At 54.0% G+C, this 24,783-nt stretch overlaps 1 protein-coding gene across 1 annotated transcript in view; it reads left to right on the plus strand.

The window, feature by feature from the left end:
- The window catches only part of COL13A1 (collagen type XIII alpha 1 chain), a 145,621-nt gene that overhangs the window by 78,394 nt on the left and 42,444 nt on the right, over positions 1-24,783 (plus strand). The window contains exons 8-16 of the mRNA XM_057505377.1: positions 613-648; positions 1,484-1,510; positions 2,668-2,694; positions 7,173-7,199; positions 8,003-8,029; positions 11,023-11,088; positions 14,397-14,504; positions 16,854-16,880; positions 17,678-17,713. Of these exons, the coding sequence (XP_057361360.1) occupies positions 613-648; positions 1,484-1,510; positions 2,668-2,694; positions 7,173-7,199; positions 8,003-8,029; positions 11,023-11,088; positions 14,397-14,504; positions 16,854-16,880; positions 17,678-17,713 (381 nt within the window). The remainder of the gene's footprint in view (positions 1-612; positions 649-1,483; positions 1,511-2,667; positions 2,695-7,172; positions 7,200-8,002; positions 8,030-11,022; positions 11,089-14,396; positions 14,505-16,853; positions 16,881-17,677; positions 17,714-24,783) is intronic.

Here is a 24,783-nt window from a genome sequence, read left to right on the forward strand (position 1 = left end):
TGCACACAGCACCTCCAGGAAAATGGACATGAATTGCTCTGCTTCCCACAGGATTGGGGGATCCAGAGGCTGCCCAACTAGGAGAGGCCTGTGAGCTGGGGTGAGAGGAAGACAAGCAGGCTGACTTGTTCCAGCCTGAAAACACACATTCTGAAAGTCAAGTTCTGATACCCACAGCATCCTTAGATAAGTGGCTGTGGGCAATGACTTTGCAAATAAAAGACTTAGACACTCACTGTCCAGGAGTTCAGTGTGCGGCAGGCAGGGTCCTCACTGCCCCCACTCTCCACCCACCTGTTTGCATGTCAAGGTTCAGAGTGCTGGGCAGTGAAGAGCTCTCAGGCACTACTTCCCAGAAAGACCCAAAGGACGCTGGCCACCTCCTTTGCCCTTCCCCACCCTCAGTCCTTGGAAGGGACTTTCTATGAGGTCCTGTTTCCATCTGTCATCATCCTCCCTCCCAGACAGCTTACTATGGTGAGTGTCTCCCACGGAAGATCAAGAGGAGTGGGAGAGAAACCATAGACCCTCTGGGAACAAAGGTGAACCAGGGGGCTAAGGTCTGGCTTCCTCTCCTCTCACCCATCCTCACTCCTCTCCCGCTCTTTTTAGGGTCAGCCAGGCACTCGAGGTTTTCCTGGATTTCCGGTAAGTGGAGAGGGCTGAGGTTAACTGTGTCCCCAGTGACCCCTGGGCCTGGCTGGCTTAAACCTCATGCAGGGCCAGCCCTCAAGCTGCTCTTGACCTCCCAAACCCCAGTCATTAAGGACCCTCTCCTGAAGCCATGCGTGGAGAGCAAGCAAGGGGAGTAGCTTAGCACTTGGCTCACAGTGCAAGAAAGGACAGGACAATGGACACGGAAATAAAGAGGTGGCGGGGCAGGAGCAGCCGTGTGCGGTCTCAGGCTGGTCAACCCCCGCAGGATGCTGGAATGTGGAACGGCAATGCACTGCAGGGAAGCAGCCTCCAACCTGGCTTGGAGAGGAGACCTGCCTGGAGGAGGCGGGGAGGTAGTCATCTGTATAAACTGTGACCCCTGCCAGTGGGGCCTAAGACAGGCCTAAGAGGGAGGGCGGGTAGCAGATAGCTCCCCTTTTCTGAAGGCCTCAGTGCTGGCCAGCCCTGGCTTTCTAGAAACATGTGGTCCATTCTCCACTCGGGGTACGGAGGTCTTTGATAGCAATGGTGACTGCCACCCATCAGGTTCCCCCTCATACCGGCTGCCAGGCAGGTGGCATTTCATTCATTTTCTTCACAAGGACCCCTCATGGAAGATTCTGTTACCCTCATGCCCATTTTTAGGATGGGAAACTGAGGCTTGAGCTCACCCATGCTCACATAACCAATAAGTGCTCAGGCAGAGCCTTGAACCCTGCCTAATGTGGAGTCCAGAACCTGTGCCCCTAACCACTGCCCCATGCTGCCTCTTTGGCAGGAGACCTGGGATGCTCTGTCTTTACAGCTGGTTTCTTTCTGCTTTCAGGGTCCCATTGGGCTAGATGGCAAACCGGTGAGTGGACCCTCTGGGGCTGTGGGCTCCTCCCCGCCCCTCAGTCCAGGGCATTAACCCAGGGGGCCTACTAATCCTTCTGCAAGACCCAGACTCCTCGGAAGAAGCTTCAGATGGAGTGAACATTCCCAGAGTGGGAGGCCATTGCCAAGGGGAGCAGGAGGAGGGACCATTAGAATGAGTTGCCCTACCTCGGTGGGCCTCCCCTGGCCACACGTCCATGGCTGCCAAGCTGGGCTCTCAGCGCCCAGAGCAAGAATCAGCCCGAGAAGTTAGTGATTCTGGGATGGTCCCAGAAGGGGACTTGGTGGGGCGGCAAGGAGGCAGCAGGGAGAGATGGGTGGAGAGCTTTACCCGCTAAGCCTGAGCGGCCTGGCGCTGTTCGCACCCTTGCTCACCGGCACCGCCAGGCACCTCCTGCATCTCCTGTTCTCCCTGGGGTCTCCCATCCCTGGTGAAGCCCAAGTCTGCATGGAGGTAGCTTCCCTATCCATAGATCCTCTCTTTGTCCATTTCAACCCTTTTGACTTAGGCCCAGGTACGAGTATTCATGGGGGAAAGGAGAACCCTCCCCTCTCCCAGTGAGGAGGGAGCTGGAGGAGAGCTCAACCCCTCTGATGCCCTCACAGATGCCCCCCACATGGGCAGGCAGTGGGTCCCAAACCCGGCCCCACCCACTCACATCTCCCCTGAGCAGCAGGAGAGCAGCTCACCTCTCCCCAGGCATCCTGTCAGATGAAGGTCCCCCCACCCTCCTGGGCACTGCCCTCTGCAGGCTGGAGCCGAGCCCAGCAAGGAGCTGTGCGGATCATTGCCCCTCGCCTCTAAGGACCTGGCATCCCTATAAGCTGCCCAGGGTGCGAGGATGGGCTCGGGCTTGGACTCCTGAGAGACCACCCTCCTGCTTCTGTGGCAGCTGCTAAACAGATGCAGCAAAGGGCAGACGGCAAATAACCATGCCTGAGTCAGCAGGTCAGGGAATGGGTGGATGAGCGAGTGAAGGTGTGACAAAAGAAGGAAGTGTGCGAAACGAGTAATCAGTGACAGCGGGGTGGGGGGGTAGGGGGGTGGCCAGTGTGGAGGGCCGGTGGGCGGGGTGGGGGGAATGGTTCTGGGTTGGAAACAAGGTGCCTGGCACTCGTACTCTTCTCCTTCAGGGCCACCCTGGACCAAAAGGGGAGATGGTAAGATCCCCCGCTTTCCTGCCTTTCCTCGAGGGTGGGGGGTCAGCCTGGCCCACGGGGGCCACAACCGAGGGGGACAATAGAGACAATGGAAGTGGCTGCCCCATGGGCACTCCCAGCTGTGCGCAGCGCATCCCCTCAGCCTTTACACGAACACAGGGAGGAGAAGTGGGCAGGGGGCTTCCCACCTGAAAAAGATGGAAGGGTGGTCCAGAGAGTCCCAGTTGGCCAGGGTACCACAGAGTTAGAGGCTAGCGCTCCCAAACTGCCACCAGCCTGTGCCTCAGGACCAGCCTGCCTGCGGCACTCATGTGCCGAGGGAGGGCGTCCGGCACTTCGTCCTTAGCCCGATTCCCTAGTGCGGCCCTGCTCTGGCTGCCCCAGGGCTCCTTGCCTCCTGCCCCAACTGGACACAAAGCTGACTTGAGAAGCAGACCATTGCCCCCGCCTTCTTCCTGGCCCCTTTCAACTTCTGCAGAGCCCTTTAAAGGAATTTCCTCCCTCTACAGCTTCCCTTGTTGGGAGCCATGCACTGTAGAGGGGGACGACCAGTTCTCAGCGGGTCTGGTGGGCCATTAAGAGTAGATGGGGCAGCCCTGGGCTGGGATGCGTTCCTGCCTCATTCACACCCAGCGTGGTCACATCTGCACTGTGAGGTATATTTCCACCTCCAGGGGCAGGCCAGGAATTTGTGCCAGGTGGTGAGAGTACCCAGGCAAGCTCCCATCTCCCAGGTGTGAGGGCAGCCTCTACCCACCACAGGGGTGCTGCCAGGCCATGGGGGCCAAAGGCCTCCCTGCTGAGGGAGGTAGATAACCTTGCGGATGAAAGAGGAGATGTTGGACTGTCGGCAGGGAGACCTGGGCTTACCGTGGGACCCTAACTTACTGTGGGACCCTTAGTAACTCAGCTCCCTCTGGGCCTCAGTGTGCCTGCAAGGCTCAGACTCAGCTAATGCTTACTGAGGGTTTTCTGTGGGTGGGCACAGGGCTAAGCACTACACACGTATTATCTCACTTTATCCTCAGCATAGCCCTGTGCTCCAGGTCCTATTAGGAGTCCTTTTGATGGCTGTGAAAACTCAAGCTCAAAGAATCTAAGTAACTTTTTCGGAGTCACACAGCCAGGAAACATCCAAAACAGGATCCAAGCCCAGTTCTCCAGTTCCTTCCTTCCACATTTTATTGCCTTTCTCCCTCTCTCCCTCCTGGTGTCCCCACCTCCTTCCTTTAACAGATTTTTATTGAGCACTATGCCAGGTGCTAGAGATACATACAGGAGTAAGACACTGTCTTTGCCACCCTGTAGCTCACTGCCTAGTAGGTGAGGCCTTTTAAAAATCGCTCACGTAAGTAACAAATTGCCTCCACAATTGATGCTATGAAAAGCCAGTACCCACCGCCCTGAGAAACCCCCAGGCTGAGGGTCAGAGGGGACTTCCTGAGAAGAGAATTGAACTGGAGCCTGAGGGGTGAGGATTTAATTAAAAGGGGAAGGCCAGGCACATTCTGGACATGGGAGAATAGCATGCACAAAAGGCAGAAAAGTCCTTAGATACCCACAGAACTGGAAGAAGGGCAGTGAAGCACTGGAGGCAGAGGGTGGAAGAGCTGGCATGGGAACGCAGGCCCCCCAGCCAGCTTTCCTGTCCATCACAGCCGCCTCCACTGCAGACGCATTTCTTGTTGCCCCTACCCTGTGCCTAAGCATGCTGGGCATGCGCATAATGTAATGGAGGCTGAGGAGCAATAAACTTCCACCCCGCCTTGTTACAGCAGCGGAAGGGGGTTGGATGCTTATTCCCTCAGTCTCCCCTCCCTGCCACCCTCTTCCCCTTCCTAGTGACCTGACGCTACCATAACATAGTCCAAGGCACCCCAGAAGTAATAATGATGGTAATAATGATCACTGCTCTATAATCCTCAGAGTTTATTCTTCCCACTCTGCACAAAGCAAGATGGAGGCACAGAGTGGGTGAATATATTGTCTGAGGCTACACAGCACCTAAACAACAGAGCTGGGATTGAGGCCTACATGGTGGAATCTCACCCCTCCACTGTGCCTCCTTTCTGTGGCCAGGGCCCTTTGTCTTAAAGGAAAGGAAGCCTTCCATGGGCTCCTTTTCCTGCCGACCCTTTGCCCCACCCCAGGTCTTTCCCATCTGTTCAGGAATCAGAGCTAACTTAGGGGGAAGAGTGGGGCCATCCCGTCTCCCATGAGCCCATGTCAGCATGATAGATCCCCTGTCTGCCTCAAAGTAATCCATCAAAATCCCACAGGCCCCAGAGCCATTAGGCTTCTGTTTGGCTTGGCACAGGGACCCAAGCTATTAATTCACCATGCTGTCCCGCATAATCATCTTGGTCTGCTCATCACGTGTCTGTCTCCCACTCACCTGCCTTCCCAGATGGCTGCCCCTCTGCTGGCTGTCCAGCACGGGGGTTGGGGCGCACCCTCACATGCTTAACCTGGGTCCCTACCTGTCAAAAGGAGGCCCCCTGTGCCCCACCCACCTCATAGTCACCCCAAGAACCTGATATAAGTTGTAGACAGGATTTGGGGTCCCACAAGTGTTTAAAGGAGAACCAGAACTCTGAATTCACCTCCTATCTCACCACTCCTGGGGCTGTCCTACAGGTGGGAGGTGTTAATTTGTGCCATGTGTTTATAACAGTGCCTGGCCTGCAGGACGCAGGGAAGGTGCCTTGACCAGCTCGTCACCCGGGGCCTGTTTTAAAGGGACAGCCACTGTCCTAACTGGTACCAGACTAATTGGTGCCATGTGCTGTTGGACCTTGAGATATTTAAGAGAAACTTGAATCCAGGTTTTTGTTGTACTCTCCTTGCTCTTAAATGTTGGCAATTAATTGAAATAAAACTGTGTGGGATCAACAAAATACCTGTGGGGACCACAATATCCCACGATATGTCCCACCATTTGGAACATCTGGACATAGTTGTCCAGGGCTCCGCAGTCCCAAGCCTTTGTCTTCATTTTGTGGCCTCTGCCCTCCCCCTTGTCATCATGTGCCTGTTTCTGTCCCGAGAGAGGGTAGCCTGGTCACCTGCAGTCTGATTCCCTGCCAAATGCATCATATTCTGCCTAAACTGATACTAAACACTAGGTCAGCCACACGGCCTGGGATGCCATACAGATTGTTCCAAAGGCCTCTTGTCCCCTTGTATGAACCTCCTGGGAATTTCCCATTTTGATAGTTGGTCCAGTTGGGAAGCTGGAGGCAAGAGAAGGCCCTGCCCCAACCCATGGGTCTGTCCAAGGGGTTCCTGAGTTCTTTAAGCCCCAGAGACTGTCTGGCAGGTGGGTCCTCACAGGCTCTCAGGGTGGCTTCTGGAAGGGACCTCAGGGACCCAGGGCCTGGGGCACTGCCTGGGCCTCTAGAAAGTCTGGAAGCCCTGCCTCCAAGGCCTAGAACAGTTCGGAGAGCACGGCAAAGTGACCGGGCCTTCCTGGTCAAACAGACCTGGGCTCACATCCTAGTCCAAGACTCACCGAGCTGCTGGGCTTTGTCTCCATCAGCCTGGCTGAGAGGTGTTGCTGGTGAGACGTCCTCCTCACAGGTGTGAGCACATCCTGAAAGCCTGCCTCAGAGCAGGTCCCTCAACGCCAGCCGCAGGCCACACTCCTGACAGAGCCAGCTGGAGGCTGTGTTCCCCTCAGGGGTCAGGGGTCCATGCTCAACAGGGTTCCTCTCTCAGCCCTGTGACCCTGACAAGACACCCTGGAAAGAAACCCCAAGGCCCACATGGTCTTCTGAATCACCAACTGTACCTTCTCTCTTTCGCCAAAGGTTTATCTGAAGTTCCCTGTCTGTAGCTCTGCCCTGGCACCCCACCTCCAGCCCTGGGTCCCCCCCCGCCACTTTGGCTTGGTTGGTTTCACACTGAGGCCCTGGAGAGTAGAAGACAGACTGTGCCAGGGTTTCCTGGAGGCTTTCTGCCTCTGCTTCTTAGCGTATGAGACGGGCATGGGTGAGGCAGGGCACCCCACAGTAGCAGCGCACTGCCTTACCTACCGACGCTGCCTCCAGCAGGCTGGCCCGTGAGACCATGGCGCGCGGCGATGAAGGCAGGCTGGCATCTGTTCTTCATCACAGCCACATGCAGGGGCAGAGCACACCTCATCACACCCACCGATGGACGAGGAAGCCGAGACATGGTGTACTGGCCACACCAGCTAGAATATCTTGGACACAGGAAGACCAGCCAGCCTGGGCTCAGCCTTCCAAAAAGCACCTGGGAGGCTTAGCTTCTAGCACAGTCCCCACCCAGGCCCGTGTCTCTGGTTCTGCCTGCCTTCTGTGCACCCACTGACCTGTGTGTCTTTCCTCCCCACAGGGCCTGATGGGTCCCCGAGGACAGCCGGTTGGTACCTTGCCCTACTGTTCCCAGCAGAAAGGCTTCGGGCCACTGTGTCCTCAACTTCAGTTTCTAATTCTCTCATTTCCATCTTTTCATAGGGACCTCAAGGACAAAAAGGAGAAAAGGTAAGCCTGATAGAGATTTTCTAGAATTTTCATGAGGAAACAGCTTCCCCACAGGTAGAAAGTGGTCTAGAGTGTTTTTTTTCAAACTTTACCTTTCATCCCCAGAGCCAGGGGTCGCAGATGGTGCCAGGACATGAGAGAGAAAAGGGAGCTGATCTTTCTTGGGGACAGGGCGTAGCCTGGAGCCTGGCCCTTCTCAGCCTCTTTCTCTGCCTTTCCCACCTCCACCACCACGTTGTTCCCTGACCCACCTCCACGAGCCTCTAGTATTTTGAGATGTCAGTTTGTAAGCCGCGGGCCTGGCCTGCATTTCTGTCTCCTTGAATTTCTGATGGAGAGTCTGCTGGGCTTGCCCTGGAGGGGACAGTACAGGGACTTGGCCCCCCACTCTGAGAGGGCATCTCTGATGGCCCCGTTGCCCACAGCTTGCCTCCGTGCCTGTCGTTCCCATTCAGGGGCTCCTGTTCAGGCCACTGAGTACACCCTCCCAGAGAGCTGACCTTTCTGGAAGTTTCCTGCAGCCAGGCATGGAGCTCAGCTCCTGACTCTGCCCTCACAGCAAGTGGTGTATGGCAGTGGGGGCCTGCCCTAGGCTCCGTGGAGCCACATCCAGGCAGGCCCTAAGGGTTTCTCCCTGCTGCCAGTCAGGGGCAAGGGAGGGATTTCATTCTCCTGCCTCAGAAAGCACAGTTCCAGGACCAGAGCAGGGCTGGCAGGTGAGGCATGTGCATGATGTGTCCAGTCCTAAGGGACAGACCCCAACAAGTGCCTAACACCCTCCTCTCCTTCCCTCCCCTCCCCAGGGTCAGTGTGGAGAGTACCCACACCGGGTAAGTGAACCCCCAAATGGATCCCTCCCTGGGGCTCCAGTGTCTACAGAGCGCAGGACACAGGATCACTCGACCCCACTACACTCATCAGCCAGACCAGGGGCTGGGGGGCCCGGCAGTGTGTCAGGCAGCCCCGGGAGTGCACCCGGTAGTCTGTGTGTGTGTGTGTGTGTGTGTGTGCACGCGCAGAGCTGATCCCCATTACTCATGTTGGCTGTCCATGAGTGTCTTGGTTTATCTGCCCCGTGCCATCTGGACCTGCCAGTCTTCCAGCACATGTGCATCTGAGACTCTGCCTGCCTAGCTATGCATCTCCTCTGCGCATCGCCTTCTCTGTAAAACCGTGAGGCTTGCGCAAGTGTGTGTCTGACTCCCTCCCCAGTGTGTGTGTGTGTGACAGTGTGTGCATATCTGGTTGCTGGCCCTGGCCAGCCCAGAGGGACTTTTGTATTAGTCATTGTTTCAGATGACCCAACTCTGGGTGGTGGGAGATAACTGGGGCTGACTGTATTAATTCAAGGATAAAGTCTCTGCTTTGCCTTTTTAAGAACAGGGAAGTCCTCTCCAAGCAAAGTGGGGGATTTCAGGGCTGGGATGGTCTCCCACTCACCCCCAGCCTCCCCAGCTCCTTTCCTTCCTTGCTCCACCCCAAAGCCTGCTGTAGTCCTATTAAGAATCTTGAAACATATGCACAAACAGCAGGGGCCATTCTTGGGACAGGGAGGGTGAAGGTAAGCATTGCTTTCTCCAGCCAGAGCCCCAATTAGCTGGGACCTGAGAAGTGCCCCTGGTTTTGCAGCTTGGCCTTGCCGCTTTCAGACCTGGGCAATCAGGGCAGGGAGAACAGGCATCTTTAGATGTCCAACCCTCTGTTGTGGGCCTCATTTTGCCCAGAAACACATGCACAGTGTGGTTCCCCTGGCTGCCCACCATGCCAGGCAAGGGGACTGAGGAAGTAGAGACAGCACAGGTCAGGCTGAGTCCACCTGGCTCCAGAAGGCCACTGGGAGGGCCTTGCTAGCAGGGTTCAGCCACTTAGACCCTGACTCCTGAGTTCCTGGGCCAGGAGAGGTTGAGGAGCCCTTGAACATGAGCAGTTGGCATAGGGTTGAGGCCAAGGCTGGGCCTGGCCAGAGGGTGCAGGCTGGCAGCAGTGCAGAGCCAGCCTATCAGTGGCATGTGCCCCAGAGACACAGGAGCCCTGGTGCTCCAGCCAGCCTGATCCTGATACAATAATAGAAGGTCAGCTGTGTTTATTTGAAATGGTGGGCTCATAGGATTGTTATGTTACCCGAAAGAAAGACAGTGTCCCCGAGCACAACTGATGACATAACTGCAGACCCCTTGGCCGTGTGTCATCGGTCCTGAGCAAGCACTCACAGGGGGAGGGGGAGGAGAGCACTCTCTGCCCCTCAGCCCAACAGAGGAGAAGAAGAGTAGGGACAGAAGGCTCTGGAAGTACCATGTTAGACTGCAGCAGTGTGGGGCATGAGTTAGGCAAGGGTGAGAGCAGATTTGGGGATGCAGCTGGTGGACAGGGCAAGGCAGCTGGCACCCCCTTGTTTATCTGGAAGTGAGTAGAAAAGCAGGGGCTTCTAAGACAAGCAGTCTGGTGGCTTTCTGAGGGGTCTGTGGGCATGGTGGGGGTGGCAGGCCTCCAGGCCTGCAAGATACCAGGAGATCCAGGCTGCTCCCTGCCGCTGTTCTGGCCTCCAGCTTCCCCAGGAAGGGAGGCAGAGGAGGGGCAGTGGTGGGATGGAGTGCCCTGGGATGGGAGCAGGGCTGCTGGGCCCTGGGCTCTGGCACTTACTCTCCCCCTATCACCCTCTCTGTGCCCGCCCCCCAACACCAGGAGCACCTAAGCAGCACTCTAGCAGCCCTGCGCTCCAACCAAATAACCCTGAAGGTTTGTAGGTTCTGGAAGTTCTTCAGACCTCTGTCTGCCAAGCGGCTCTCTGGACACAGAGCCCAACATTGCACATTCCCAGGCCCCACAGTGAGAAGTGGGGAGCTCTGGGTGCAGCAGCTGGCTGTGAAGGTTGCAATGACCTGGCTCCCAAGTCCCCAGCTGGGCACATTCTCAGCCCTGGTCACCCCTGGCTCTTAAACTTATCCCAGGGGCCTCATGTAAATTAAAACACTTTCAGAAATGAGGTTGATTATATGCCATCCTTGTTTTCACATTGGTTCTAACTGCTCCCTAAAGCCATGGGCTGCTCAGCTTCAATGGGTAGAGAGACTAGAAGCAGCAAGAATTTCCAGAAATAAAAATTACATTGGATAATATTGCAAGTTGCCTCCTCCAAAACGGTGGTTGAACATGCTGGAGACATCCTAGTGCAGCCTCTATTTTCCAAGCCCACTAGCCCCAGGGTGAGACCTCAGTAGGACTTAGCTTGTGCCAGATTTGGCCACACCTCGGCCAGCTCAGCCCCCTGGGAGCCCAACCTGGCACTTGACCATCCTCCTAGATTCGCTGACATCAGCCTTTCTTGTTCAACCAAGAAAAGAACCCAGTGGCCACCACACACCAGCCAGGCTACAAGTACCAATTTGGCTGGTCCCATGGCTCCCTAGCCAGAGCCTCTGAGTCAGCTGCCCTCAGCCCAGCAGCCTGTCCACCACCAGGATGGGTGGGGCTGGCAGTGCAATGTTGGGCCGCGTGTCAGGCAGCCTCTGCAGCTCAGCACGGCCATGGAGGGCAGGCCCTGCCAAGAAGGACCACTCTCCCAGTTGGGGGTTGCTGTTGGCCAACACCCCACTGGGGACGGTGTGCCATCCAAGGGCAAGCTCCGCTCTCTGCCCCACTAGCCACAAGAGTGCCGCGTCCACGCCTTCCCTCCCTATGCCTCATGCTCACTAATTTCTCTTCTCTCTTCCTCTCTGCCCTCCCTCTTGGCCGCCCTGCCTTCCTGGCGACTTTTGGCATCCTTCTGAACACCTGCGATCTTTGGCCTTTGCCCTCTGGCCTTTCAACTCATCTTTCTCCTCAGCTGCTGCCTCTCCTCAATTCAGTGCGACTGGCTCCACCCCCAGTCATAAAAAGGCGGACCTTCCAGGTAGACACCTTCCCTTTGCCCAGACCACACGTGGCTTCCTGCCCCAGGGGCTCAGCAATGGGCTATAGACAAAGCCAGAACCTCACTCTGCTTCAGTGAAATTAAATTAGACAAAAATAGACCCGTGAAGGCTGCAGATGTGGAAATAACACAACACTAGGCCTAGGAGACCCACAACAACTGCCACATGTTATAACAGCCACCAACAGCCATCACTGTGTGCCAGCTACTGTGCCACTCATTTTACAGGCCTGATTTCATTTAATTTTTTCAACAGTTTTATGAATTAGGCATGATCATCCTTATTTCACAGATGAGGAAATCAAGGTTCAAAGATGTTAAGAAAGTTGCCCAAGGTCACACAGCTGGTAAGTTACAGAGTGCCCAGATTCTCTGCCTCTTACCGGTGTGATTTGGGGCAAGTTACTTAACCTGTCTGCACCTCAGCTTCCTCATTTGTCAAATGAGAACAATAACAGTTCCTCCTGCATAGGGTTCATATGCACAGAGAGCCCTTGGAAAAGTGCCTGGCACAGTTTAAGTTATAATTAAATGGAGGCTTGCAGAGGTAAGTTTGTGCCCAGTCGTGCAAAAAGCAAGAGGCAGAATGGGGCCTGGCAGGCAGGCCTTCAAACCCCACAGCCAGGGCTCTCTCAGATGGACCTACACCCTTTATATTTAGAAATGCAGATTGCTTAGCATCTGGTCACAAGTAACCTGAGTTTGAGGAGCAAGGGAATTTGCGAGGGAATGTAACCCACAGCCAACAAGTGTAATCTTCATGAGCAACTGCTTCCAATCCTGCCTTACTAACCAAGGAAGCTGGCATACCAGATCACAGAGAACAAAGGACAAGAGACCACAGACCCAGGGATCCAGGAACAGGCATTACAGCTTGATTCCAGGCCACGCAGCCCATGGCTGCTACCCCTGTCCCTAGCCCCCTTATACTCTGCAGGGATTACCCCCCAGGTCATAGGAATGCTGGAAGTGGCAGGGCCCTGAGGTGCTGTCTGAAAGCCTGAAGTGGGGCCTGAAGCCCCCATCTGGCCTGACTCAGAGGTCCGGAGCCCAGGGGCCTGCATATTCAGGCATTTGACTGAACAAGGCTGAAAAATCTCTCCAATGAACAGCTAAAAATACAGAGGGACACGTGGTGCATGTGCTGTCCGAGCCTGCATATCCCATTACCCCACCAGATCCCCGAGAGCCTCCGTGTACTCTGAGCACCCATCCCCAGCATGGACAGTCAGGGGGCCCGCCGACAGCTCAGAGAACCACAGGGCCCACCCCTACCTGTGTCAGACCCCAGTCCAGGAGGGCCGAGTCCTTGCTCTCAGCGTGGCCATTTACCTCAGCCCCCAACAGCCATGTCCTGGCTTTGTTGCACTAGCTGCTATTTGTTGAGCCCTCTCTGGGTCCCAGGCACTGTTGTAAGAATTCTACATGGATTATCTCATGTAATCCCACACAGCCACCTGGCAGTGAGGTGCTATTATCATCCTCACCTTACAGATGAAGAAACTGAGAGGGGCCCAGGATTCAGTCCAGGCCACTACGGTTTACTGCCTCCCTTTTTAAAAGCAAAGGGTGGGTGAGCCAGACTTTCTGTGCTGCCCTAACCTGGTTTCCAAAGTAGAGAGAGAAGAGTAGGGGCCCTTTTTCTGCCACAGCAGATCCCACCTACAGAACAAGATTTTTATGCTGTTGGCCATCATGGGGCATAAAAAAGCTTATCCATTTCCTATCAATAAGCCAATATTGATTTTACAGCCTCTGTAAGATGCTTAAACTTTGGGTGAAAGAGGAAACTTTATACGAGTTGTAATGTGCTTAGCAGATGGTGTTGGAGGTCGTTTCCAGAGTGCATGTCCAAAGCTGGACAGTGAGCAGCTTTTGCTGGGGACTTATTTGGAATGAATAACAATAGTCTGGAGTTCCAAGTTTGAGTCCTGGCTTTTTCTGAGCTCTCCATGTGACCTCAGTCAGGGAGCTCAACTTCTCTGAGCCTCAGCTTTCTCTTCTGTAAAATGGGACTTACTGTACCTGCTTCTGTACCTTTGTGGGCACACTGAGCCCTCAAGAGGCTTCTCAGAAGGTGAGGCAAGTTGAAGCCCAGGTCCCAGAGTGACACTGCTGGGTGCCATCTACCCTAGGATGTCCCAGCTAAGAGATGATTCAAGCAGGTACTACTAAACCATGCAGTTCTCATTTGAGGTTATGCACTATTTATAATCATTTTCCTCTATAGAATCTGCAGCAAGCATCAACAGCTCCCTTTTTCTTTATAATTTTTTAATTTTGGTATCATTAATCTACAATTACATGAAGGATATTATGTTTACTAGGCTCCCCCCTTCACCAAGTCCCCCCTACATCCCCGTTCACAGTCACTGTCCATCAACATAGTAAGATACAGCTCCCTTTTTCATACTGTGTCATAGAGGATTGCTGAAATGGCTCTGAGAAGGCTAGGCTGGCCCGGACCTCCAGCCGCCTACGTCCCCCTGCCTCCCAGCCTGGAGCTCTCGCCCTGCTGGGCTGTCCTGCTTCAGCCTGTTGGCAGGGATCGGGAGGGGAGGGACTGAGGCAACCAGAGGACTCTTGCCCCACTGGAAGGGGGCGACCCCTCCCAGGCCCAGGTGATGATTGCCTCCCAGGAATGTGGGCCTAGCTTTCCAGGACTCCCAGTTTTTCATCAGAAGCCACTAGCCCACATTTTTTGCACTAAAATCTCTTGCCTAATTATTTAGTAAGCCAAACGAATTTCTGTAGCCCCTGACCTATTTGATCCCTATTTGATCCTCTGGACCAGATAGTCAAGACAGCAAAAGTTGCAGCAGTAAACAAGGAAGCGCTGTTCTCAGCTGATGGCTGAGAGGCCAGACGTAGACGGAGGATGGGACTCACTGCTCAGAGGGGCGGGACCGAGGCACGCCCAGGCCGAGGCCCACGGGCGTTGCACTCTGGGCAGCGTGAGCAGGCTGGAAGCAGCCCTCCCGTGGGGCCGGGGGTCATCTCACTCACTCCTCTGCCTCTGCCAGCACAGCAGGGCTCTTCCCTTGAGGACCATCTGCTCAGGCAGCAAGTCCTCCCTGGAAGCACCTCCTCTTGGGGGCCTAATGTCTTGGCCGTCTCCTCGCTGTCACCAGTCCCTGCATGTAGTCACCACCACAGCATCATCACCGTCACACCACCACTGCCTGCCCCCAGAGCCCACAGTGGGGCCTTCACCGGGTGCATGGCACTGGGGTGGGAACCGCTCTGTGGCCCTGGGGGTCTCTAACACTTGTTCCCATGAACCTCAGGGTGAACAGGGCCAAGCTGGCATCCAAGGCCCGCCAGGGCCACCAGGCCCCCCTGGACCAAGTGGACCTCTGGGACACCCAGGACTGCCAGGGCCCATGGGGCCACCTGTAAGTCTCCCCTTCCTCTCCCCACTGCCTCCTCTCCTTCAAGGTGTGTCCCAAGAATTCTCTGTAAGCACCCAAACCTTCATAACCAGTGGAAACCTGGGTCCCCACCAAATGGCAGAAACCCCGTAACAAGGCCATTGGACATGGTGGCCCATGCAAGGAGCTGCCCGTCCCCGTCACTAGTCTGTTGTGCTCTGGTTCTGAAAACACTCCTCCTGGGGCCATGCCTCAACTCTACTCATTGTCTTCCAGAGAGGAAACCACTAACCAGCTGTCTTTTTCCCAGCCTCAGGGGAGAGGAGCTTGCCAAGAAAATTCCCAGGTCCACCTCTGATGGCTGTCCCCTTACCCCTGGGCTTAGGAAAACCTGAGCTGGGGGCAATATTCTGAAGAGGTGGCAAAGGGGTGTCTGGCCACGGGCACCGCTAATGAGTGTGCCTCTGCTGGTGTGAGTGGGTTTCACATTCCTGTACCACCTTCCGGCCAACCTGCATGCCTGGTTGGCCAGGGGGACCCAGCATCGAGCCTGATGCTGAGAGGGGCCAGGGGGGCCAACAGGCACCCCTTTCTGGGTAGCACCAGACATGGACAACAGGTTAAGCCTCATGTCCCCCATGCCGCCCATTTCCAAGCCCTTGCCGAGACCTCACTCTCTCGGCCCAATTCAGTGCAAGAAAAGCAGGGGCGTAACTCAGCAGGCATGACCTCTTTAGAGAAAATTATCCTCCACCCAGAACTCATATTAATGCCATATTTACTGGAGACACAGGAGTTAAGGATGAAGTCTATTTAATAATGTTTTTTTCCAAGTGACTACAAAACAAAACATAAAATTGTTTTTCTTTTCTTATGACAAAAACATCACACATACGTTGTGAAAATTTGCAACACAGGCAATAAAAAAGTTTTAAACATTTTCCCATATCTGGAGTTCACCATCATTAATATTTTGGAGAATCCTTCCATTTTTCTCCTTAGACATATCTACACAGAAGCCCTTTACAGGTTGGTAATGTTCTGAATAACATACCAGTTTGTATGCTATTCGGTCTGGTCTGTCCCTTAACATCATAAACTATGACCTTTCCTACGTCAGGAATCTCCCATGATACGAATTTTAGGGCTGCTGGGCCTATTTGCAAGGTAGTTAATGTGTTCTCTTCTATAGTATATATCCACAAACATGAATGTTTGTGCACATCTCTGATTCTTTTGCTGCAATGGTTTCCCAGAGGTAGAATTGCTAGGTCAGTGCTGTCCCTGCAAACAGCCCTTGATGAGTACAGACACATTCCAGGTCACTTGGCTTCACATCTGGGTCCCTCAGCTGTTCCATCTGCCTGAGGCTCAGGAGAGGGTCCCTCCAGGCTGGGCCACAGTGGCAGCCCACCAGGGCGCCCAGCTTGGCTGGAAGGAGGCACAGCAGTTTGAAAACCTAACTTGCCAGCTCTCCTGCTCAGCTTGACCCTCCACAAAGGATTTTAAATATTTCTGTGATTTTGCCCTGAAAATGGTGATTTGGGCCAAGGGAGGAAGATTTGTATCACTTCCATGGGTTTTTAGAAGGAAAAACCTGAAAGGAAGTGAAATTTAGGGAATTGAACCCAGCCAGCAAATGAGTACTCAGAATCCACTTCTTTGCTGACCCCTCCCCCAAATGCACTGGGCTCCCACTCACTGAATCCAAGCCTGTTGGTTTTCTTTTGTTAGGTTGTTTACAACAAAAAAAAGACAGGAAGTGTGTTTTTAAACCAAATGAAACAGACCAGACTTGGGCATCATGGTTTTCTCCAGCCTATGTTTGTGGTCCGGCCCTGCGCCCAAGACTACAGCGAAGCCAGCCTTCCCTTGCATCTCCCTCCGGCTCCCACAGGCCCTGGGCCCACACCACCTCCCCGAGGCTAGCTGCCCAGTGGTCACAGCACAAGGGTGGAAGGAGACGGAGGGCTCTCCCACAGCCTGGCGGGGCCAAAGGCAAAATCAAGGCTCAGATGGGCAAGGTCGGCTTTCCAGGGAGGGGTCCCAGTTAGGAGGTGGGTGGGTGGGGATCAGAACCAAACCACACTGTCAATTTAACATGATGCCACTGACTTATTTTCCAGTGGGCAAGCACAGCGGATATGCCCGCAATGTCCATATGGCTCCAAAGAGGGAGGTGAGCCTGTTGTCCCCATGTGCCCTCAGCAGGTTTACCCCGCCAGGATCCTCTAGATCTTTGCTCTAGCACACCTAGAACTCATTGTAGGTGTTTGAGCACTACTCTGCCTCCAGCCTCCACTGTACACATGACTAAATTCAACTGTCTGCCAGTGGAATCTGTCTCCACTCACCTTTCTCTTGCTTCCACAGGGCTTACCTGGGCCTCCTGGACCAAAGGTGAGAGCCCTTCTGGATGACACAGGGGTGGAAGGGTTCCCTGCAAGAGGGCAGGGAGACAGCACCACAGATTACTGAGTAAGGGGCTGCAAAGGATCTCAGCTGAGAGATGGATCACACTTGGCTCACTTCCAAAATGTCACCCTCCTCTTGGAAATTGATTGGGTCCCATAAGGACTGCATCTCGTGTGCTCAGGCTGAGAAAGTGCTGTGGCTGGTATGGAAGGAGCAGTCCTGCTCTCCAAAGAGCTTAGAGCCTAGCTGGAAAGTCAAGGTTGATGCCCAAGACACTGCCATACAACTCAAAAAGGGTCAGAACATAAGGGGTCAGAACTGGAAAGGACCTTTGGGGTCATCCAGTCTTGAAAAACCTCATCCGGAAGCCCACATGTCAAACAGACTCTCCCTTTGAAGCTGGGGGCCCTGGGTCTCTGGGGGTAGACAGTTGCAAAGCACTGACCCTGTTCAACCCTGCAGCTGAGAGCCCTGGAGAAAATGACTGATCCAGGTTTGACAGAGAGTCAGTGGTAAAGGCAAAACTGAAACTCAGTTTAACCCAGTTGACCCTTTGCACCACCCCTTGGCCTCTACAAGGCAGGCCCTTGTTCTGAAGAGTAGAACAGTGTCTGTTGGCTTCAGAGAAAGCAGAGCTATTGTTCCAGGGTGGCTGGAGGGGGAGGTCAGGAGGACTTGGAGTCATTGGGAGGAAGAGGGACAGTAATGTGTGAGAGGAACGACACAAGCCAAAGGTTGGCATTGAGAAACCCCCACTAACTGTCTTCTCTTTGTTCTCCCAGGGAGACCCGGGGATTCAGGGCTACCATGGACGAAAGGTGAGAAGGAGGGGTGGGGGAGGACCTTAACCGTAACCAGGTGTTAGGACTTGTTTGTGCACATGTATTTCTGCACACACGCTCACCCAGCATGAGCCTTGTGATGCTTGTGAAGTCAGCTGGACAGGGGGGTTCATGTCTCCACGCAGAAAGGAACAGGCTCAGAGGGGCTCACCTCAGACCCAGGAAGGTCTCCTACTAGCAACCTGTGTGGCTGTCTGTACCAAGGCATGCCAGGTTCTCCTGAGGGCCTGGTAAGTGGGAGCCAGATTACTGGGTAGGTCTCCCAGATTGCCAGATTACCCTAGGTAGGGCTCCATACCGAGCTTTGGCGTCGGGGGTAGGGCCCCAGCCCTGCTCTCTGGCGGCTCACAGACCAGAGAGACAGAGGGATGCCTACACAACTAACCCTGGAGAAGGCAGACCATGCTAACCACTACCATTGCAAAGCCCTAGTGGGGAACAGTGGTGCAGAGAAATTAATTCCAGGTTGGGGAAGTCTTCTGGGAGAACACAGCCCTGAGCTCAATCCTGGTGAATGGGTAGGTGTATCGGTTATTTGTAGTTGTGTAACAAATCATCCCAAATTTACTGGCTTAAAACAATGATTTATTTCTTTTGATTCTGTGGACTGGTCATCTGGGAATCGTGTTGGGTCTCCTCTGGGCTCACTCATGCAGTCACATTAGGTGATGGATGGAAAGGCTGGAGGGGTCGAGACAGCCTCATCCACATGTCTGGCGGTTGGCACTGCCTGTGGGCTGGGTGCCTGTGTTCTCCTGCATGTGGTCCCTCAGCCCCCAATCGGCTATAAACAGGTTTCCTTATGGCATGGCAGGCCCAGGGCAGTATGCAAAATGGCTAAGCCCCAGAGCACAGGTGCTTTTCCCAAGTGTTCACATGCATCACATTTTATGATGCCTTATTTGTCAAAGCAACAGGCAAGTCATGCAAGTCAGTGGGGTGAGGGGAAGGGACTCCACCTCTACTTTATCTTTATCTTGCAGGAGTAGCAAAGCATTTGCGGCCATTTTTAATCCACCACCGTGGTCCTTCAACCAGCAAATGTGAAGGGACATGGCATTTTAGACAGGGAAACAATTTGAGTAAAGGCCCAGAAGTAGTCATTATAATAACTATAACAAAATAAAAATACTTTTAATGATAGTCACCCTTTACTGAATGTCTACCATGTACCAGGCTGTTCTTCAAGGTGACCTGCACTAATCCTAAAACCACCCTATGAGGTTGATGCTAGTCTCCTCCTGTTTAACAAATGAGGAAACTGAAGTTTGTCCAAAGTCTCGTGGCCTCTAAGTGGCAGAGCAGAAGTTCATGTCCAAGTCAGAGTTTTTCCCATGGCACCACCTGCTGCAAGGAACCCATCCCACCCTCCAGACCCTGACCAGGAAGCGTCTGGAAACTTCCAGGAGAAGAAAAGAGGCAGGAAGAAAGGGAGGAAAAGGAGGGGGAGGGATTTTGGAAAGGGAAGAATCATTCCAGAGAAGTACATTCCTGGATCTCTGTAATCCAGCAGCTGCCATCTTCGCATTGTTTTATGGATGCTTGGTGGGTGAAATGGCAAGACCTGAGAGATCTTTAATTAGTTCTGCATAAACTGAGAAGTTCGTATGGTGTCAGGAAGTGGAAATTATAGCCCCCGCGGTTGCCTCCATCCAGTCACACACACTCACAGAATTTACTGCCTCCTGGTGCAGCGCAGGGTCGGTTTTTCCCATTAGCAGCCTGACCACTCTTTCAAGCAGTGAAGGGGTTGTAGGGCCAGCAGAGGTTCCCCCCGGGTCGTAGCAATGCCCATGGCTGGTATCTGTACTATGGTGAGCATCTGCATTCACCTGCCAACTGGAAGTCCAGTTCATCCAGAAAGGAGCTTGGGAGCCATTGTCCTAGAGATGGAGAGGCCTCAGCTTAGGGCCGGGGTGTCATGAAGACAGGGGGCCTGGTCCATGAGTGTGGCAATCCTGGGCTCAGATGTGGAGGGAATCCTGGGAGGCCTGCTCTGGGGAGAGAAGGCTCTAGCTTGGAAGGGGAGCATACTTTTTTGCGTGACTATGGGTAGAGCAAGTGCTTTTGGGGGCATCTACAAGAGGTGCTGTTTCTGCTCAGTAAGAGGGAACTTCCTAAGAGTCACAGGTGCCTGAGGAGGGAGGGAGCTCCCGGTCTCCAGAAGCGTTCAGGTAGTGGAGGGAGAACAATGGGGCCGGTGTGTGTTAGGAGGACCTCCCAGCAGATAGGAGGCTGGATTAAAATGCCTTCTAGCTCAGGGGAGCCACAGTTGCCTGGGGACAGAGTTGGCTCCATACCCCCTAGAGAGGAGCAGCCTCCAGCTTTGGAAGTGTCCTCCTTCATCCACCTCAGGGCTTGTCAGAGGCACCACTACTCAGAGCTCACAGGGGACCGAAAAGGTTCTTCTGCATGCTGGGCTCTAGCTCCCACCCTCCTTCCTCTGCCAGGCCACCCCCTCCGCCCTGCCCCAGCTGCCTCTCCTCATGGAGCCTGGAGGGCCACCAGGCTGCTGGCTCCCCCTCACTGCCTCTCTGGGTTTCTGGAAGGCACCTGCTGCCTCTACTTCCTCCAGACTGGCGTTGAGTCTCTACAGCAGGTGCTCCTGGAGCCCCCAGGTGGCCTCAGGACATTGTCTCTGTGCTGGCCCTCACTCTGCTGGGACCCTTGTCCTGTCAGTGCCTCAGCCATAGCCTCCTAGTCCAATAGAGGCCAAAGGGTGGGACTGGAGATTAATGACCAGCAGCAAAGTGTTCCCCCTCAAGGACCTAGTGTCATTCCTCAGGGTCAAGCAACTCTCAAAGGGCTGCAAGCGCTTGTCCCACTGCCCCTGTCCCATTTGACCCCATGATCGCCATGCCCAGGCAGAAGTTTGCTTCCCCTCAGAACTCTGAGCTAAAGAGGCCATACCCAAGGACGCACACAATACTTCCCACCTCCAGTTCAGCCAGAGTTCATTCACTCCCAATCTTATTCAGTCTTTATCATGGTCCAGTAGAGCTCATTATCCCCCCTGTACAGATGAGAAGCTCAGAGAGGTTAATACTTTGCCCAAGGTTGCACAGCTGGTGAATGATCATGATGGAAATGGAAGCCAAGGCTCAGGGGTCCAAGCCCAGAGGCCAGTCTTCTCACTCTGGTGCAGAAGTGAATGTCTGCTCAGGGGGTCTCACCCAGGCTAAGCTAACTGTGCACAAGCTGCCTCCCATGTGGTTGCCCCAGAATGTAGAGGGGCTTCCCCCAGGCTCCCTTCTCCTGGCCATCAGTTCTGTTTCTCTCTCCTCCCCTCTCTACTCTCTGCTTGGAATAAGGCATCGCGAGGGGACACTGACACCAAGAGCAGCTTGATCACGGATGCTGGGAGGAAATGTGCTTGCTCCCACCCCACCACCCTGGGGAGGAGTGCCGAGCTGGGACAGAGGCCATGGCATTGACCCTTGTGTTTAGGGTGAAGGGGGGGCCTCATAGGGTAACCAGAAGACCCTCTACATCTGCTTCAGTTGCTGTCCCAGAGATTAACTCACATGCAGCAAGGCCTTTCTTTCAGCACAGGGTGGAATTTAACTCTCAGCAAAGACGTTTCTCATCCTATATAGTTTGCTAATGATTAGTTCCATCCACCACCATCCCCCATCCCAGGCAGCTGGACCTGGCCAGGCATCCTCTCAAGGCCAGCCAGGCCAGCAGGGCAGGCTTCTCTGCCAGCTCCTTAGCCAGTGTGGCCAGCAGGCCCTGTACTGCCCCAACCCTGCTGGGGCCAGCCCTACTGCGTAGACACTGCAGGATTATTGTGCACCCATGTGGTATCTATTTGATCCAAATTTATGATACCAATCTACTTTAAATATGTTGTAAGACAAAAAGTGTTTTTAAAATATTACAACCTTGGCTCTCTTTCAAGAGAATTGATGAGTATTGTCAGACTTTATGTGGATCACAAAACCCAGTAAAAGCTTATCTCTAAGCACATCGGGGCTGGTCCGCCTGCCTCTGCAGTGGGGAGCAGTGTGTTTGATGCGTGTGGTGGTCTGGGTGGTAAGCCTCAGGGTTTGCAAGAAGGACCATTGTGGAGCACACATTCCCCTTCTGCAGGCTGTGAGCTGTGAGCTTTCAGACCAGGGGAGGCAGGATTTGAGAGCCTCGTGCTAGAGCAGCTTGTAATTGAGTTACTTGTCCTGGAGGCTGCAGGGCTTCCCAGAAACAGGGACTCTCAGAGGAGGAGATCCCTTAGGCTCCATGGTCCAATGGCTAGAGCACTAGGGTGAGGGAGTGGGGAAAAGCAGCTCACCTACCCGGCCCATCTCAGCTCTCTTCCTCTGGAATGCCAAACCTCATCACCCCTCCTCACCCCCCCCTCAATCCTTCTACAAAAGGGCATGATCATTCTGACTTGCCTCTCAGGGCAGGGGGCCATGTGAGTGGGATGATAGCATTATCATATCTTCCTTACCCGGTCTCTTCAACACACCAGGCTGTGCACAAGGATCTTTATGTGCATCATCTTGTTAGATCCTTATAACAACCCTATGAGGTAGGTTTTATTCTTATCCCCAACTTGCAGATGAGCAAACTGAGGTTCATAGGTGAGTCCCCAAATGTCCACAGCCAGGAAGCAGCGAAGCCAGGCCTGCCTGACCCTAGAGCCTTGCTCTGGAAGATTTTACTACCTGGGTCTTATGAGTCCCAGGGGACCCCATGATTTCTGATAAGGCCCCCTTCTTTCCTAGAAGGAAAGGAAGTAGGAGTTGGTCTCTTATACCTGTGAGAAAAGGCTGTGGCTCATTCAGGCCTTTCTCTGAGCCTCCTGGGCTCTCTGCAAGCCAAACTAGGGGTCCTCGGCATGTTTCAGAGAGCCCAGGAAGTGGAAGGCTTTGCCTAGGGAGTTGGCAATAAAGCCAGAAGAAGGCTTGTCTCAGCAACTCCCCACCTGCTATTCCTAAGACACCGTGTACCCCTCTGGCTCCCAGAGGGCCTGAGCAGGCCCACGCTTCACGCGGTGCACACATGTGGCAGAGCGCTCCATGCAGATGGAAGCCATAGATGCAGGAGATGTCTAGTGTGGGGAGAGCACTTTCTTTCAAAGCTATGAGATCCCAGTGGGGACTCCAGACCATTTAAATGGAAGCAGATCAGGGAGCTGAGACATGGGCCCCAGATCTGAGGCCTCATGGGGGTTAAAGGGACTCCAGCTCTGTGGGGCTCCAGCCCCCAGCCTGTGTTCTCTGGGCCTTGTTTCTCCTGCGCTCCAAAGTACACAGATTAATTAGAGCTGACTTTTCTTTTTGGAACTAACTACAAAATCAGCCGATCTCAAATAGAGATTACAAACCAGCCGCCCTGCCAAAGCCCTGGCCTTCGATGGGGCGCCTGACCCCGGTAATTCCCTAGATCACTTCCTGCCGGTCCTCATTACCGGAGGACCTGGCATTTCCGAGGTCCTAGTCCTTTCTGGTCTGGAGCTGGCTAAGGCAGGGAAAAAGGAACTGAGCTGCCTTTTTCCCGGAAAGGGAGTCCTAGGGACTCTTTAGGCAGAAAAAGGCATTCGTTTTTACCCAGCTTTTCCAGCCCAGGAGAAGGTCCCAGGCCAGGCCTGAGGGCTGAGCTGCCTGCTGGCCTCCCACCAGCCCTCCATTCCCCACACTCAGACAGGCCTTCGTCCTCCCCTGCAGAGAACAAAGAGTCTGTGTGTGGAACTGTTTCACCCAGGGCCCTCCCCACCCAGAGCTGGGCTGCAGCAGGAGCCTACATTAGGAAGTTCCATTCACCTCCCCAGGCTCCTCTGGCCTGACCTCTGCTTGGCTGGGGAGCTGACCTTGAAGCCCCCCACCTCCTTTCAGACTATGTCTTTTTGCCAAGTCCCTGACTGCTTGTTCAACAAACAGTAAATCACCAATTAAGAGACCACTCTCACAAGACAAGACCATGGCCATTTTGTGTTCCAAGATGCTGGCTTCTATCCTGTCATCTCAGTAAATGATGGGTCCTCCGACCTGTAAGCAGGGACCAGAATAGAGAATCTATTGACACTGTAAGGTGCCCACATACAGGGCCCAGCAGGATGGTTGATGGCATCTTAAAAGTCTAGGATGGGTCTTCGAGGTCATTCAGGGAAAAGCCCCCTCTACCAGCCTGTGCCCACCCAGAGCTTTCTGAGCCCCCGTGACTGGAAACCACCCCTTCCAGCAGCAACTAGGTATCAGTTCTTGGCACCAGGGTTAAGCAGCCAGCCTCCCAGTTGGGGAGCTAACCCAGCCTAGGGAGCGCAAGCCTGGTTCCACCAAAGCCTGTGCTGTCCATCCTCCATGCACCTGGGACAAGACCCTTTGTAATGCTCAGAGTGCCCACTTCTCCAGCTGCAGGATGACCCAGATAGGATGGCTGAGAGCCTCCTGGGGGAGCCTGCAGGGTCCCTGCCTGGAAGACAGGGAAGACAAAGGTAGAGGAAACAAATTGGGGCCCTGGGGCTTTGGCAGACTATGAGAGCTCCCTCCCCACTTAAAACATTAGGGAATTAGTGGATCTAAATTCAGTACAACTGCACATTCAAACCTTTTAAACAGGAACACTTTTAAGAAGGGAAATGGGAAAGAAGAAGCCTCTAGATGTGCCATGAGAGAAGCTCTATGAACAGAAGCGTGTTATCATCCAGTTTTTAGCAGCAGCCTCCAGGAACACCCCCATCCCTCCCTCGCTGCGAAGGAGTGTCCTTGCCCACAGCCACCTTCTAGTCTTGACAATGACTCTTACCCTCTCCCACCTCACTCACCATCCAGGAATCAATGTTTTCTGGTGTAGGACCAGCACAGTCCCCGGTTCAGAGGTCAGGCTGGGGCAAACCCATCAAGACAACCCCTGGAGAAAGAGACTGATGAGAGTGGAATGTGCTTGCAGGGTGGGGTCAGCCAGGGCATCCCTGTTTCCTGCCCAGCAAAGGAGGAGCAGGGAGGGAGAGAGGCCCTGAGATGGGGATCAAGGGAGCCTGGGTCATTTGCAGAATTAAGAGACTTGACCCAGAGGGGAGGGAAGAAGCAAAGGTCAGCCACGCT

The sequence above is a fragment of the Manis pentadactyla genome, chromosome 8 (genome assembly GCF_030020395.1).
Source record: "Manis pentadactyla isolate mManPen7 chromosome 8, mManPen7.hap1, whole genome shotgun sequence".
NCBI classification, from domain to species: Eukaryota; Metazoa; Chordata; class Mammalia; order Pholidota; family Manidae; genus Manis; species Manis pentadactyla.